The sequence below is a fragment of the Aythya ferina genome (assembly GCF_964211825.1).
Source record: "Aythya ferina genome assembly, chromosome: 1".
Lineage (NCBI taxonomy): Eukaryota > Metazoa > Chordata > Aves > Anseriformes > Anatidae > Aythya > Aythya ferina.
The window spans coordinates 103,757,676-103,773,042 of NC_140296.1; the positions used below are offsets into that span (position 1 = coordinate 103,757,676).

At 44.6% G+C, this 15,367-nt stretch overlaps 1 protein-coding gene across 21 annotated transcripts in view; it reads right to left on the bottom strand.

Annotated features, from left to right (window-relative positions):
- Window positions 1–15,367, bottom strand: part of TIAM1 (TIAM Rac1 associated GEF 1) — a 155,789-nt gene that overhangs the window by 18,026 nt on the left and 122,396 nt on the right. For 10 of the 21 annotated variants that reach the window (XM_084538657.1, XM_084538672.1, XM_084538674.1 and 7 more), the window contains one exon: window positions 6,902–7,008. In XM_084538657.1, the coding sequence (XP_084394783.1) occupies window positions 6,902–7,008 (107 nt within the window). Of the gene's footprint in view, window positions 1–1,940; window positions 2,151–4,348; window positions 4,845–5,872; window positions 6,070–6,181; window positions 6,304–6,380; window positions 6,408–6,901; window positions 7,009–7,154; window positions 7,294–15,367 lie in introns of those variants that run through there. The other 11 variants (XM_084538667.1, XM_084538661.1, XM_084538669.1 and 8 more) reach the window with 9 other exon arrangements.

Below are 15,367 nucleotides of genomic sequence, written 5' to 3' on the forward strand. Positions count from 1 at the left end.
AGGAAAAGTATTCATCTTCAGAGTCTTAGACTTAAGCTCGTATCAAGAAGAAAGGAAAAGTGGGATTAAAAAAAAAAAAAAAAAAAAAAAAAAAAAGGAGGGGGAGTTGAACCAATCCATTTTTTAACTAATTCAGCTCTGGTAATGGAACACGTCATTGGATTTATTAGTCAAAGCAACTCCTTTTATTTCTCATCAAGGTTCCACCTATGCTTGCTGGACGCTTAAGTACAAAGCACACCCAAGCCTTTAGGTTCAGTTTGCATTAGATTTCAACATGTGTCACCTTGATCTCAACAGCTCCAAATCCAAAAAGCACAGTAGGTTAACGCCCGGCTTCAGTGCAGCCAAAAAAGCCTGCCTGAGCTACCTGCTCTGCTGGAAAGGGACAAAGAACTGACAGTTAATAGCTGCTAATGTAAGCCTGCAGAGACCCACAATAGGCCGGGTTTTCCTCAGAATCATTTAGCTTTGTTAAGAATACCTCTTGAAAAACATACATGAGGAAGCCTTACCCAGTGGCACTTCATTTTGAGAGCCACGCGTACAACTCAAAATAGTTCCGATGTAAAAAACATGGTAAGGAATCAAACTCCAAAAATAAATGAAGTGCTTGAAGCAGTTTGTGCTTGATGCCCTGCAGACAGCTCACCATCATGCTTTTGCAGTAAGCTGCTGGGAAAGATGGGTCACCCAGAGAGAAGGAGTGCAAATCCACTTACACCGTGAAACATCAGCTGAACACTAACAAGTGGCTGAAAATTGGATAACTGTCACACAGACACTGACTCTGCCCTAGAGGGAACAGCTATGCCCATAGGCCAAAAAGGAAGTCCAGAGGACTTTTAAATGCCTTATCTCCACAAGTGCACACTCCACAAAATGCTCGCTGGCTTCTCCCACAGCCAGCTCCAGCTCTGGCTTCTGCCTTGCCACTCCCATGCCCCGCATCTTTGTGCGTTTCCCAAGCATCATTCATCCTGTGCTCTCCAGGTGGATGAAAAATGGAAAGGCTCAAGCACATTTACGAACCTGCTCTCTTGCTTGTTCACTGAACAAACTGTTTCATGCCCAAACATGATCCTTTCTACCTCGTATTTACTTAAAAATCAATTGCTAGACAGGAAGCAGGTGTGTGTCACACCCAGTGAGGGTCAGAACAGAGCTGCTTGCTTGAAACTCCCAAACAGCATGAACAAAAGCACCTCTGTCCCCATTTCCCTAAGGAAGTGGATACAACAGGGAAGGCCTGGAACAGAAGCACATCCCTTTATCTCCCAGCACCAGCTCTGCTTGCCAGCCACTACCGAAGTGGGATTTCTCCACAATTACAGCCTCACACTTGATTCTGCCAGCAGTCCCATCCAGCAACCTTAAAACGAGCCAGAGTCCTTGCACAACTGGGCTGTAGGGTGAAGTTTACCCTGCCGGTACATTAACCCCTCCTCTGCAGGGGGCTCAGCAGAGGAGCTCAGCTCACACCCTTCGCATGCAGGGGAAGCAGGTCCTGAAAATCACCAATTAATTGTGTTAACAGTGCCCACAGACAGGAGGTTTGGCTGCCAGCCCTGTAGTTGTGAGGGTGGTCTCCGATTTCCCTTTTGCATTCCCCTTACCAAAAGATATGGGTGCATGGGCATCAGACAGAATAAACACCCTCTTGAACTGCATGCAACACCTCTGCTCCGCAACAGGCAGCAGACTCGAAGCCATTGACCTCCCAGCCAAAACTCAGGCAAACTGCATCTTTTCAGGCAAACTGCAACTTTTCAGGCACTAGTAGGGCCGCTAATGACATTGCACAATAACAAAAAGCCTCTACAGGGGCCGTGCATCACAGCTCAGCCTCGAACCCACAGCCCTACAATTAAGACAGCATGGGAACTCCCGTTAGCTGCTAATTACTTCTCCCAGTCACGCCGCGCGGCAGCTCTGCTCACCAAGTACAGCATGCGGTACAAGGAGTCGCCGGCTCGCACAGCACCTTCACTCTTGACTTTACGGTTACCTCGCCACGGCGCCGACATGGCCGGGAAGGCAGGCAGCATATACTGGGGGAGCCCTCACTCCGCCTCTCCAGGCTCGGCTGTGAGAACAATCCCAGCTCGCCGCATATTGGGCTGATCCGAAATGCCTCCCCGCTCCCGGGAGAGCTCCCGCGCCGCTTCCTCGCGCCGCGGCGCAGAGGACAGGCGCGTTTTAATGAGGAAGGGCAGCGACCATATTCATCCAGGCAGAGCCTCTCCTCCTCCTCCTGTGTCACTTGCCGTGGGCCTCCTTCACTCACCGCATCAGCTGGAATTAAAAGCCGGCCAGGAGCTGCAGCTGAAGATTTAACGCTGCTTTTCGTAGCGTCGCATAGAGGGGAAACTTCAGCAGGAAGGCTGAAATGCAGCAAAGGGGAGGCGAAGGCAGCCCCGGAATATAAATGTCTCTTGCCTGTGGCTGAGCATGAGCCGATTGGCTACGAACTGCGCTGCCTAAGAATATTAAACATCTGAAGGGACAGAGGCAGAGAATTAAAAGAACTTTAAAAAGCCAGTTATGCCACTGGAAAACCTACCCCTCAAATCCCCATTTTAATCCTTTCACGTCTATTGCAGCACACTGAAGGTTTCTGAGGCTTAATTCTGATCTTCGATAACGGTGCACAGAGAAGACGACCTATTTTCTTCCAAAATAACACCTCTAAATGGTATGAGTGTGCACACACACACCCGTACAGCACGCTCCCCAAAGTAGGAGCGCTGCAGGGGTAAATAGCTTCACTTTCAAGAGGCAGATGCCCCAAATTAAAAGCAAGAAGGAATGAGTGTCCTGCAGCATTGCAACATTTTATTTGGCTTTGTAAGGCAAGCCTTAGTTCTGTGTTCTACAATAAATTATTTTCTCCCTGTATAAAGGTTACCATTTATTCAGATAACTAATTTTTCTTCCTTGCTCCCTCTTCCAAAGTGAATCATCTGCCAGGTGAAGAGAGAAGACTGAGGGGAGACCTCATCAATGGGCATAAATACCTGAGGGGAGGGTGTCGAGAGGATGGAGCCGGTCTCTTCAGTTGTGCCCAGTGACAGAATGGGAGGCAACAGGCACAAACGGAAGCACAGGAGGTTCCAGCTGAATATGAGGGATAACTTATTTACTGTGGGGGTGACAGAGCACTGGCACAGGCTGCCTAGAGAGGTTGTGGAGTCTTCTTCTCTGGAGATACTCAAAACCTGCCTGGATGCCATCTTCTGTGCAGCATGCTCTAGGTGATCCTGCTTAGCAGGGGGGTTGGACCAGATGATCTCCAGAGGTCCCTTCCAACCTCAACCCCTCTGTGACTGTGACTGTAACTGATTACAGGTGGTATTTGGGTTTTGATTTTTGAAAGCATCCCTATCAAAGGACCATTATAGGAAAAAAATACATATCCACAAGGACTCCTCTTGTGATGTAACACAGCATGCAGCTCAGCTCTTGGCAACCTGCAGCACTAAGCACTTACACATATGCTCACTTTTCAGCGTACCTCCTTTAAACCTCAATTTATTCTAAAATATTTAAAAGGCCAAAACAGGTCACCACACAGGCAAGTAACTGTTCAAGAAATTACTCTCCCCCATTATTCTCCCCCAGCTCTCTTCTCCTCTTCAGTGCTGGCTCCCACATGAAATGGAGAAAGTGTGGAGCCCATCCCAGAGAAGAAGCAACTGGGTGTACAATTCAGCTGCAGCGCCTACAGGAACAAAAAAGTTGCACCCAGAAAGCACACATGCTTGCTAGTGTTTATGAAGATTTCAACCAAGAGGTCCCACACATAAGAGTGCTGGCTGATTCAGGAAAGGGATCATGAAATTAGACAGGAAGGAAGTTCAGAGAAAAACAGCTACCCCATGCCACTGCGCTGCGAATGCCTCAACTCACCTTGGAAATTGGATTCTAGTATTTTAAACCACTTTAAAGTAATCTTATTTTTGCTTGTTATTATAATGGTTCCTTTGAGGATATCAAAGCAGAAGTAATTTCTGTGTTATCAGGTCTTTAGGATACACAAAAGATATGATTTCCAGAAAAGGGGGGAATCCTCAAAGCTCAGTGGTATACCCTCCAAATCCACAACCACCATCGACAGCTTGGAGGCTTTTGCAGATTATGACACAAATGCACCACTACTAAGCAAACACACACCCACATGCACACATGCTGAGCTAGGGGAAGGGAAAGAGACAGCTGGAAGGGAGGAGGAGGAGATGAGCCACACTGAAGTACCTCCTGTGTTACCCATCTACGTATCACCTACATGACAAAGCTACAGGTAGAAGGGATCCAAGTCCAGCTTTTGGTAGGATTTCACGTAGCTTACCTTCATAACAAGCCTACCCAGTGTGTGCTACAAGAACGCATGAAGGACAGCCGCAGCGCTACGTTCCTCTCCTTTTCCCATCAATTATTAACTCTCATCTAGACTCACGTTGCTGGCTGGCGAGCTGGGAAATTTCCTTGGAGGAGCTGGGAGCTCTTCTCCTCAGCAGCGCGCTGCGGACATCAGCAGGCTGCCACGCAGTGATGATCTTTGCAGGATTAAGCCCTGTCCCTGAATCATGCTATTGCACAACCCAAACACTGTTTTCTGATCTTCAGCTGCTAACGCTGCATCTGCACTCAAAGATGGGGAACTCTGCATCTAGCTGGGAGGCTCCAGCGTAGCTCAACTGGATTTCCTCTGCTGCCCAGCTGTAAGTGGGTAAGAGTGCTCCTGCTCAACTTTTGCCAAGATGGCCAGTAAATAAACACGTGGAACAATCAGAAAGTCCTCTTCGGCATCCGAGGAAGACTGGAAGTTGTGGTGGAAATGGTGATACAAGGAGCATGTCCCTTCTGGTGACTTGAGGGCAGCGTTTCACTTCCCGTGTACAAAAATAACCCGTGTAAAACAGTACTGAGGACATCAACTTAATCTGCTCCATAATCCCACGAGCATGGAAAGGTGCAGCAGTGCATGAACAGGAAAACACCTTTGCCGTTGTCCTCATAGTACTGGCCAGGAGGTGATTTTCCACGGGTCAAAATGCCCTGCAGACTCCTCACTCCCCACGCAGATCAGCTTTCCCAAGCACACAGAAAGCAAAAGGACCAGGAAAATCCTCCCATGCATTTAGCTTTTTTCAGTTAGGTGCCCTTTCTTTTGTTCGTTTGTTTCTCCGTATTGATGCTGTATTTAAAAATTAGTATTTGAAGCACCAATAGTGCTCTCTACTATCGCCCTTTACCATTTACTAGATTTCTCAATGGGCTTAGCAAAATAATTCGGGAATTTCTATAGCTTTAGTTCATGAAAAATCAGAAAGAAAGCCTATGTAATACAGAATATTTCTACATGGGAAGTAAATATCACATAAACAACACAAAATACCCTTCTGAATTGTAAAATAAAATACGCACAAACCTTTTTATTTACAGAAAGACAGATTTTCCTCTCATTGGAAGGTAAGGCTCGTTGGAATATGGAGTTACTCTTCCATTGCATGAATATTAAGTATTAGAGCTGCTAATGCACATTTCTCAGTTTAACTAAATCTGCTGAGCCGCAAGGCTAATCATGTAATCCTTAGGTCTCGCTTTAGGCAATTACAGCTCTGAGGATCAAGGAGGCAAGATGCTATATGGAGCCCCCCAGCCTGGCACAGTTCAGAAATAAAAGAAAACACAGCATGCACATTTATTCCCCAACTAGCTGTGTGTTATACTCAGTGCTCTTCCCCAGCCTCCGTGCTCAACAGAAGAGAGTCTTTTCAGAGCACGTGAAAATCCCACACCCTTACAGTTAAAAATAGGGAAGTGTCAACAACCCCTTCCACTTACTCGAGAATAAATTCTCTGTACTTACAAGAAAAAGTTCTGCAGTAAAGCCTGGAAGCAAAACATAAGAATAATCCCTTTCTCCACATGCAACCTCTGCATATATTTCGTGCACAGGAATGTTTTCTGTTATCTGACTTCCACTCCCTGGCTATCAGAGACAAAACTACAGGCTAGCATGACATCAGAGGTCAGGAAACAAGAGGCCAGGGTCTTTTCCTTTTCCTACAATGAGTAAGTAAAAGAGTACAGGGCTCACTATAACATATTTTAGCTAAAACAAGAGCTAGGAAAAACCACACCTGCACACAAACAAAAACTGAGTGAGATCTCATACTCATTAGATCAGGAATTCTGTGGAAAATTAGCTGGAAAAATCTCACCATCACTTATGCATGAAATACATACAAACAATCAGTGCCTTTAAAATAATCTCACTTGATTCTGCCTCAAAAGCCACTAATCATCGCAGATAACGTTGTGTGAAACTCCCCAACACCAGCCTAGAGCAAACTACCAACTGCTGTGAAACCCACCCCTTAATAGATAGCAATTAGCAATCCATTTGCACAACTTCTTAGCTATAATTGGAGAGTATTGCTTCAATTTAAGGTAGATTGGCTATAATTAGTTTGCATTTAAAAACTAGCATATGCACTATGCTATTGATTTAAGGAAATAGTGTTTAACTTACATTCCTCCCATGCCTAGAAATCAAGAGAGAATAAGAAATAATAATAATCCGTCTGATTTTCTGGTTCAGCTGCCCTGCTCTGGAGATGATAAACCATCCCATTTAGAAAATATGTGGGAATATTGTCACAAGATAGTGAAGATACAAACCATCCCCAGTAGAAGGGTACAAGTCCTGATGGTGATGTGCCACAATCGAAGATGTAACATGTTACATTCAGTATCATCTGTAAACACCTTAAAAGTAAGATCCACATTTTCCCAAGGAAAGATGTTCTAATCAGGTGCAGCTGGGGAGTCGGCACATCAGCTGGGAGCTCAGTGTGCTTTCACTCCTTGGCATGTGAAAATGAAAATTTCTCACCTTGCTCATCTTATCGGCCTCATCAGATGACTCCAAGTCTTGCGCTTCTGCCTCCTCTGGAGCCGTCTCTACGGAGCTGTCTGGGTCACCACAAAGCGAGTGCCCTGCTGAAATTGAGATGTGTGTGAAAAGCCAACCAGAATTTCCAAAATTTCAAAAAGCTGCGGACAGCAGACATTGAGTTCCCATGGATGGCCAGGCCTCATCCTGCACACAAGTAGATGCTGAATTTATGCCTGAGGCACTCACTGACCTGGTAGGACTGCCCTGTTTTGGAACAGGGACCACGTTCAACGTTCAACTACAAGTGTAAAAATAAACAGGTTATGGCCAGACAGCACTATTTAGTTGGAAATTACAAATACTGATTCCCAGATAAGGCTAAAATGCCATGCTGAAATTCTTGCATTTATTTTTAAGTTCCTTGCTAGCAAGGAATTGCCTGCCTTTATACTTGACTGGTTTTAAATGGAAATACCAGGAAGTGAATGAGTGGGCAGCGCCAAGGAGAAAGCCTTTGGTCAGCCCTTCACTGAGCAAGCTGAACATAACAATTTTAAGTTGTACACCTATGCCTTAACACCCTTCTGGAGACTACATTCTTGATACAGATAACTGCTTGCAACTTTTTGTAAATAAATGGTGGATTACCTGCAAGAGGCAAAGGGATGAACAGAACTAATCCCAACCTCAGAGCTCTGTAAGTAACTTTTTTTTTTCCTCCTAGGATCTCATTCTCTAACTTAAATAACAAGAAGCAGTATTACTGTACCTTAACCTGCCTCCACAGAAAGCAGACTTCACATACACTCAACTTCTAACTATCACAAATCATAATGAACACTGATTAAATGAACTCTGCTATCAAATTCCTGCATGCCTGGGTTGAGCTTCAAGCCAGCGCAAAGACTTTCCAGAAGCAGAGTCCAGATGCTAATTCCTTTCAACTTTCCTCCCTCCTCCCCCCAGCCCCATTAGGAAAAGGTTTTTCATCATTACCACTGCTTGGGTGGATTGGGAAGGGTGTTTTCATGGTCACCCCTCCCTGCGTGCATCCTGCCACACGAAAAAGACAGTGAATGTTCCACCAGGGATTATGCTTTTTATGCCATTATGTTTATTCTTCACATAATGCAGAAAAACATAATCAAAATTCAATGGATGCAGCAAGACAGAAAATCCCTGCTTCTTCAGAAACCAAGACTAAGCAGCCTACTTTTTTTTTTTTTTTTTTTTTGTCTGGAGAGGTTGTTGCTAGCATGTAACATTTAAACATTTTGGTGGAAAACTGACTCTTTTCTGTAACAGAACAGAGTTTTTTTGCAGGCTTGTTTTGTTTTGTTTTGCTAGCCTTATCAACAGAAGCATCCCAATGGCGCACTATCTTGTTGTCAGAGCCCACTGGTCCTGCAGCCATCCTAATTCAGTCCTAGGCTGAGACATGAACTTTTTACAAGGAACAACAGTAATTTAGCACATCAGATGCAGCACCATTTCTATGTTAGTCCCATGCTGACTCTCACGTTCCTTGCTATTTTCAACTAGACATTTCAATTTAGGTAAGCCATGTAAATTTGTCTGTAAGGAGCATTTGGCTAAATAGCAATGCTGGAAGTAAAAAGGCCACAGTGACGATAACACACATCTGTTACACTGATAAATTGCAGTTAAACATGGTGTGATTTGGCCAAAAAGGCTAGAGTAGCGTGGATGGTCTATTTATTCAGCTAAAATGGCAAGCTGCTGTACAGATTTAAAAAAGAAACTCATTAACCACATCTACTATATTTGTTTATATTTGTACTGCTCTGAAATATGGTTCATGAAATTGAAACAATACTCTTTAAGAAATATGTTTCCTAATTGAATAAGGAGATTAAATTCTGCTGCCTCTTTGCCTCAATTGAAAAGCCACTGATCTTCTTTCATAGTTTTTATGTTAACACATAACGTTGGCTCAAGAACACATCCTAGATAAGGTTCTCTACATCAAGACTGAGGGCAGTGATCCAGGTCCGGGGTTTTTGTTTCTTACAAGCTTCCAACCACCATTACAAAAAATAAAATAAATTAAATAAATAAATATATATTTTAAAAGGCATGATTGTACAAGACTTCCACTTTTAATGGGTCTGAAAATTCAGAGAAATTGGAATTCAGAAATTCAGATATAAATTCAGAAAATACTCTGCATACTGGGATGGATCTAAATTGGACAGCAAATAAAACGAAAACAACACAAAATGCAGTTCATAACTGAGCTTTCAGAAGGCATGATTCTCTTCTGAAAAGATGAGGTTTACCTTTTAAAAAGATGTGCATGCAGGGAATGTTTGGCAAAACAAAATCTATTCAAAGAAGTATTTTATCTGTAAGAAGTTACATTTTCTGAGTCTCGCCCATACTTTTATGAACTTGGACTGTCATTTTTTGGGTGTTTCTACTAATGTGTAAAAAAAAAATTATTAAATCCCTTATGCTATCCATTAAAAACCAAGAGTAAAATGTGCTATGTGTCATAATTCAGTTTGGGCAGTCCGTGCTCACTGCAATTAATTTTCCATTATAAGTTGTATGAAATACATCCTACAGCTGTTTCTCATCCCCAAGCCAAGGCAAATAATGTTTGTTAGGGGGGTTGGGGTTTTGCTTTTAAGCTATCACTTTTTCTTTTCCTGTATATTAAAACACCACTTAATCTGTTTCCTGCAGTATAAACACTTCTACCCAGTAGACAGCAATCTTTCACTTACGTCTTAATGAGCAGTCACACAGTGCATGTGTTTAGGGTATTTCTAATGTCTTAAGCTGCCAAAGCCAACGTCAACTTCAGCAGTTTTATCTGCTGGTTGTTAAAACACAGGCAATTGGTTCAATAATGCTGCACGTTCCCGCACCAGCCTTTTAATACCTTCCAGTTACTGCCCCATTTCTGTCAGGTTCATTACATTGTTTTATTTTTGCCCTGCAAATCTTTATTTAGCTCTGCGAGGAGCTCCAAGGAGAATGCGCTCATTTCCTTCTGTAGCACCTGAGTGCTGCCCAGCAGCTACCATTTGTTAGGGACAATAACACGTGGGCTTCACTTAACATTAAGGAATGGGAAAGGGAAATCCAAAAAGTAGCAGGAAAAGGGGGTCAAATCCATGTGGCCACGAGCACAGGTGGAGGTCACGGGAGCACCCAGGTTGCCTTGGCAGTGCAATATCCGTGACATTATGACTCATGCCCATTAAATAACTTCAACTTATGGCTAGAACTAACAAAATAAAAGGAAGTCTTATATCACCCGAGCAAAGGTGCAGGGGCTTAAATGCCTGGAGAATCACGTAAAGCTTAAGGAGCACACCAACAGTTGGCTACAATTTTCCATGGCTGCTGCTTCCCATTTGCAGGGCTGCTATCGCCTGAGATTTTAATGAGAATTCCACAATATTTGGTACTGCTCTTAAAACCTGGCTCTCGGTGCCAGATGATTTATTTTTTTTTTAGTGCAATGGAAATAAATATTCCTAGCCAAGCTTTCTCAGCTGTGGTGCAAAGCTCAGAAGCATTTATCCTACTAACACAAGAAGCAGAATACAAATCAGAAAACCCTCCATGTTCATAATATTTGTATCTTGATGCTTTATTCCTGCATATGTGGAACTGGCAATACCGAATTTAGTCCCTTCAGTGGGAGCAACAGGGAGGTGTTAGCAAGGCCAGCCATCTGCCAGCATGTTATGTGCTGCGGGCCAGAAGCAACAACAGGCTGAGATGGCTGAAACCTTTGGCTTGTAACTCCTAGGGTGCCTCAATCTCTCGAGCAGGGTGCTTTACACATCTCAGCTCCCTACACAACACCTTGTATGTCTCGTGGGTGAGGCACTGGGAAGGCAACGGGGAAGCAGCTAATGCTGGGTGGTCATCCAGGAGGGCAGCGCTGGCTACAGCCCAGCCCTGTACTGGCTCCCCCACTGGGACTGTGCCACAAAGGGATCCCATTTCCATGTTCAGGTTGGGGTAAAACTGGGGTGCAGAGTATCTCAGGATAAACCACTACCATGCATGCTCAAAGCACGAGGTACCTTCTTTAAACAAAGGGGGACTTTGAAGTCAAAAAGGGAGTCACCTCGTGAGCTTCATAAGCATTTCTTCCAGCTTGGCCATGCCCTATTTATTTTTCTTCTCTTGTCCCCTTGCTCCCAAGTTATGCTGACACAGCTGTCTGTGCAGCCAGACAATAAGATGAATGGGAATATCCATTTATTCATTTATTTCTTTCTGCTGGCTTCCCTAACCTAGTTTATCGCAGGGCGACACAGGCCTTTCCTACGGGAGGAGAGCCTTGAGCCCTGACGAGGACTGCTGAAATTAAGCTTGTAATTAACCTGCTGCTTTAAGCAGCATCAAGACAGCACCTAATGGAACATTTCTAGATCGTATTTCTGAAATTAACCAAACTGAGGGGCCTATGTCCCATGACGAAGATGTCCTCCAGCAAACCAGGTGGCGGAGGGGATGCAGAGAGCCAGCAGACCAGGCCGCGGACCCGTGCCCAGCCACCGTGGGCTCTCAGCCAGTACTGCCACGAGAGACAACTCTGTGGGGCACTGCCTGTGGCCCAGAGTGACAGAGGCAGAGATCTGTCACCTCTGCAGTCAGCCAGCAAGTGTCTGGGGCTGCAGAGCCCAGCCCCATGCCCTTCCCTGCCTGCCTGAGACCGCCCCCTGCAAAAGGTGCATGGTCCTCCTCTGTACTCCTTCCACTGGTAACACTCAGCAGTACTGAAGGAAAAAATACAGTGATTCCTTAATTCCTTTTGTCAGGAAATAAGGGGTGACCCCATGACTACCCACTCTGAGTCCCAGCTAAGAAGCTCGGGCATCTGTGCTCCTGCAAGAAGTGCTGTGGAGGTTTCAGCGGACAAAGTGCTTTCACAGGGCTCACGGCTGACTTCTTAGAATTATGGTTAGCTTTGAAACACTGGAACATAAAAGAAGGAAACATCATTTTTTACATTGGGGTGTTCTGTCCCTTTGGGAAATCCCATAGAGTTGATAGCCTCACCAAGGATTCTTAAAGCTGTGTTACAGCTACCCCAGTGACAGTCAACTGAGTGACCAAAGAATGCTACAGGAACAACTGGAAAAAGCTGCCTTTTCTGGAAAGCTATAGAAACAAGAGCTATAAGTCTCCTATCTTTCTGCCAGAGCGCTATTGCTTCCCTTTCCATTTCAATTAGATCATAAATTGGTCAAACGTAGAAAAATCTATGCTGAATGTTATTCAGTTCAATCACTCTTTTTAGGGAAAATGCAGATTTGATTAAACTTTCCCTGCATCAATCACTTTTCTCCCTCCTCAGTTCAGGAACCTGGTCAAATAAATACCTGCACCACGCTTTGTTGCCTATTTCGAATAAACAGAAATATTCACAGTCAGAAAAAACGAGGCAGTGCTCAGGGACCCTGGGAACCAGGGGCACTGCAATTGCAGAAGTGGAAGATTCCTTCCACACTTACCAAGTTTCAGCCTATGGTTCACGAAGCCAGCAGAGGGAGTGGCAACACAGCAAGAAGATGAAGATGACAAGCCCCGCTGCTAATGAAGCGGGCATGCTTACTGCAGCTAACGTGGGAAGACTCCAAACCCCAAAGCTGCAATCCCAAAACTAACGTGCCGACAGCCACACCGCTCATTTCAACAGCAGCTCAGGTAAACTTCAGAAAAGCCAGGGATTAGCCCTCCAAATACAATTCTGGCTGAGGTAACTTCCATTAGCTTTTGCTTTTAAAAAGCTCATCTTGTGACAACAGTTCTGCACATCTCTGCTTAATTACATGCCACAGCCTCTTACATGGCTGCTGCAGTAAACGCTGCTGGAATTGTTATCAAGCACTGAAAGATAACATTATTTTTTGAACATGCTACAAAAGATATGAAATTAGTTGCTGCCTCAGGAAAATAACCCAGGAGAAATTAAGGTTACTGTTAGTCTCAGCTTGTTCTGAAATCCAAATTACTTAGCCTAAGGGTAACTGCGACAGGACCAGGATGGAATGAGAAACAGCAGCAATTCTTGGAGTGCAATTTGAGTTTGTTTCATGTTTTTATGCCATATTCTTCAGAGCACGAGTTAACTTTAGCCTCTAGTTCTCCTTTTTTTTGAACAACAAAATAATAGACCCCTTAAAAACACTGAGCTGCTTCACGTCTAGAAGATTAATATACTCATTCAGAACAGGGAAATACTTTTTTTCTTTTTTATCAGCTACATTCAGCACAATGATTTATTTGGCTCTTTATTATCCCTGCAGAGCTATCCCTCACACTAGAGGTCTCCAAAATACTGAGTATACAAAGCCTAACCCTCAGAAACTCTACCCCGGACTGCAAAAAGGTAGTGAACTGGGGGGAGACCACAAACAGATATGGATAATACTCCCCACTCCCTTTCCCAAAATATGTCCTTTATGCTTCGATCATCTGGAGGAGATGTGACTCTGTGTTTCCAACTTTCAACCTCTCATTCCCTGGACTGAGTGGAGCAGGCTGTGGAGATGAAGCACTTGTCATGGGAAGGGGACAGAGCTCTCACTGATCCCTTCAGGCAGTAAGGAAAACAGGTTGTGGGGCTCCAGACGGAATCAGAGCTGCTCCTCCTCAACCAGATTTATGCAGGCTGTGTTAGGAAAGAAGATTGAAAGCCAGGAAAAATATTAATAGATGAGAGGAAGAAAACTCGTGGCTCTGCAAGCCTGACACGGAGCAAATTCCTAGGGGAAAGTATACATCATATCCGAGATGGATTTTTTTTTACATCAATTAGAGACCTAAAATCCAAGGTCATCTCCAGAACAGCCTGTTAAGAAATAACACAAAGAAGTACCAGCTGCCAGAGAGCCGATTTGCAGGCTGTAGCCCAAACCTCTCCGTATACAAGCTAGCTGTAGAAAATGAAGCAGCTGTACGTCACACCGTATTTAACAACCGCACTGGCAGGCACTTCACCGAGGTCAGCTCCCCGAAACACGGTGCAGGCTTTGCTCATGGAAGACCTCCCACAGAGTAACAAGGCATGACCAAAGCTTCCTTAAAAACAACTTTAAAAAAAAGTGACTATTTTCCATTGAAAGGATGCAATATGGTATGCCTCACACAGGAACTCTGCCCTTTGCTGACTTCACGGGAGATGAAGAATTGCAATAGTGAAGAAGATGACAGGACATCAGCGAGATCGGTCAAGCAGACCATGAGGTTCTGGAAAATGGATGGGTCTATAGGTGATTTATACCTGCTGGCACTCTGGCCCCGTAATGCTTCACTCCCCTGCTGAAACAGAGGCTGTACCAGTTCAGAACTGAAGAAAAAAATCCACATGCTATAAATAAGACATACATGGAGAATAGAAACAACTGAGCTGATTTGCCTAGCCAGCCGAACTGCCAGCAATCAACAAGGACACAAATAAATGGGTCAGTGGGTATTTCATACTTGACTGCTCTCTACAAGGAGCTGCAGAGCGGAGACCAAAAACCTACGATGCAGTTACGGCCCCCCAAATCAAAGCATGTGCCCCTTTTTAAAATTTCACACGGATCCAGTTTGGGGTAAAAGAAAAACTGGCACAGCACAAAGCCAGAAGAACAAAGGCTTCGGTACAACATTGTGTTCTATTAAAATCTAAGTAGGGAGAAATTGATGGAGAAGATCAAAACACCTGCCTCCAAATCACGAAGCTGGATGCAGATCGTTGCTTTCACTCCCACCTCAGGGTAAGTCATTCCAAATTAGAGCATTGGCGTTGTTTAGCTTTAAACACTGTCTTAATGTCGCTCTTCAGAGGCATATTTCATATGGCAATTACAGGCACTTTCAGAAGCTGCCATAAACACCTGCACATTTGCTGATGAGCTATTGCGCTGCTTCGTTTGGTTAAGCAAGCATTCCTACCCCTTTGAGGAGTGATGAAGGCAATTGCCACCTGATTTGCTGCACTTTGAGGGAAAGTAAATGTCAGGACTGCTCTAATTTCTTTCCGCCTGTCTCCTGAAAGAGAAACCAAAGGACCTGGCTGCAGCACACCACAAGTGGTGGACAGCTGTGCCAAGGGAAACCTGAACGGAGAAGGAAGCCCTGAAGTTGAGCCCCAATCCTGGGGAGCTCCTGAAGATGCAGGTACTCTGGGGCAGCAGGCAGCGCACAGGCTCTCTGCAGGACATGGAATGACAAGCAGACCTTCCACGCTGCTAGGATAAATACAAAAACCTGGCTTGGGAAAAACTGCCAGAAGATCACAGATCAGACCTGAACTGAGCGCAGCACCAAGGAAGCAGGACCTCCAAAGCAGCAGAGGCAGGTGGGCTGGTTTTGCTGAGATGTGTTCACCCGCCACGTCCTGTCTTCATTTCACATGGTACCCACAGCGCTGTTAGTGGACAGCACGAAGAGGTTCTGCAGGCTCTGCAGATGCACTTGGCA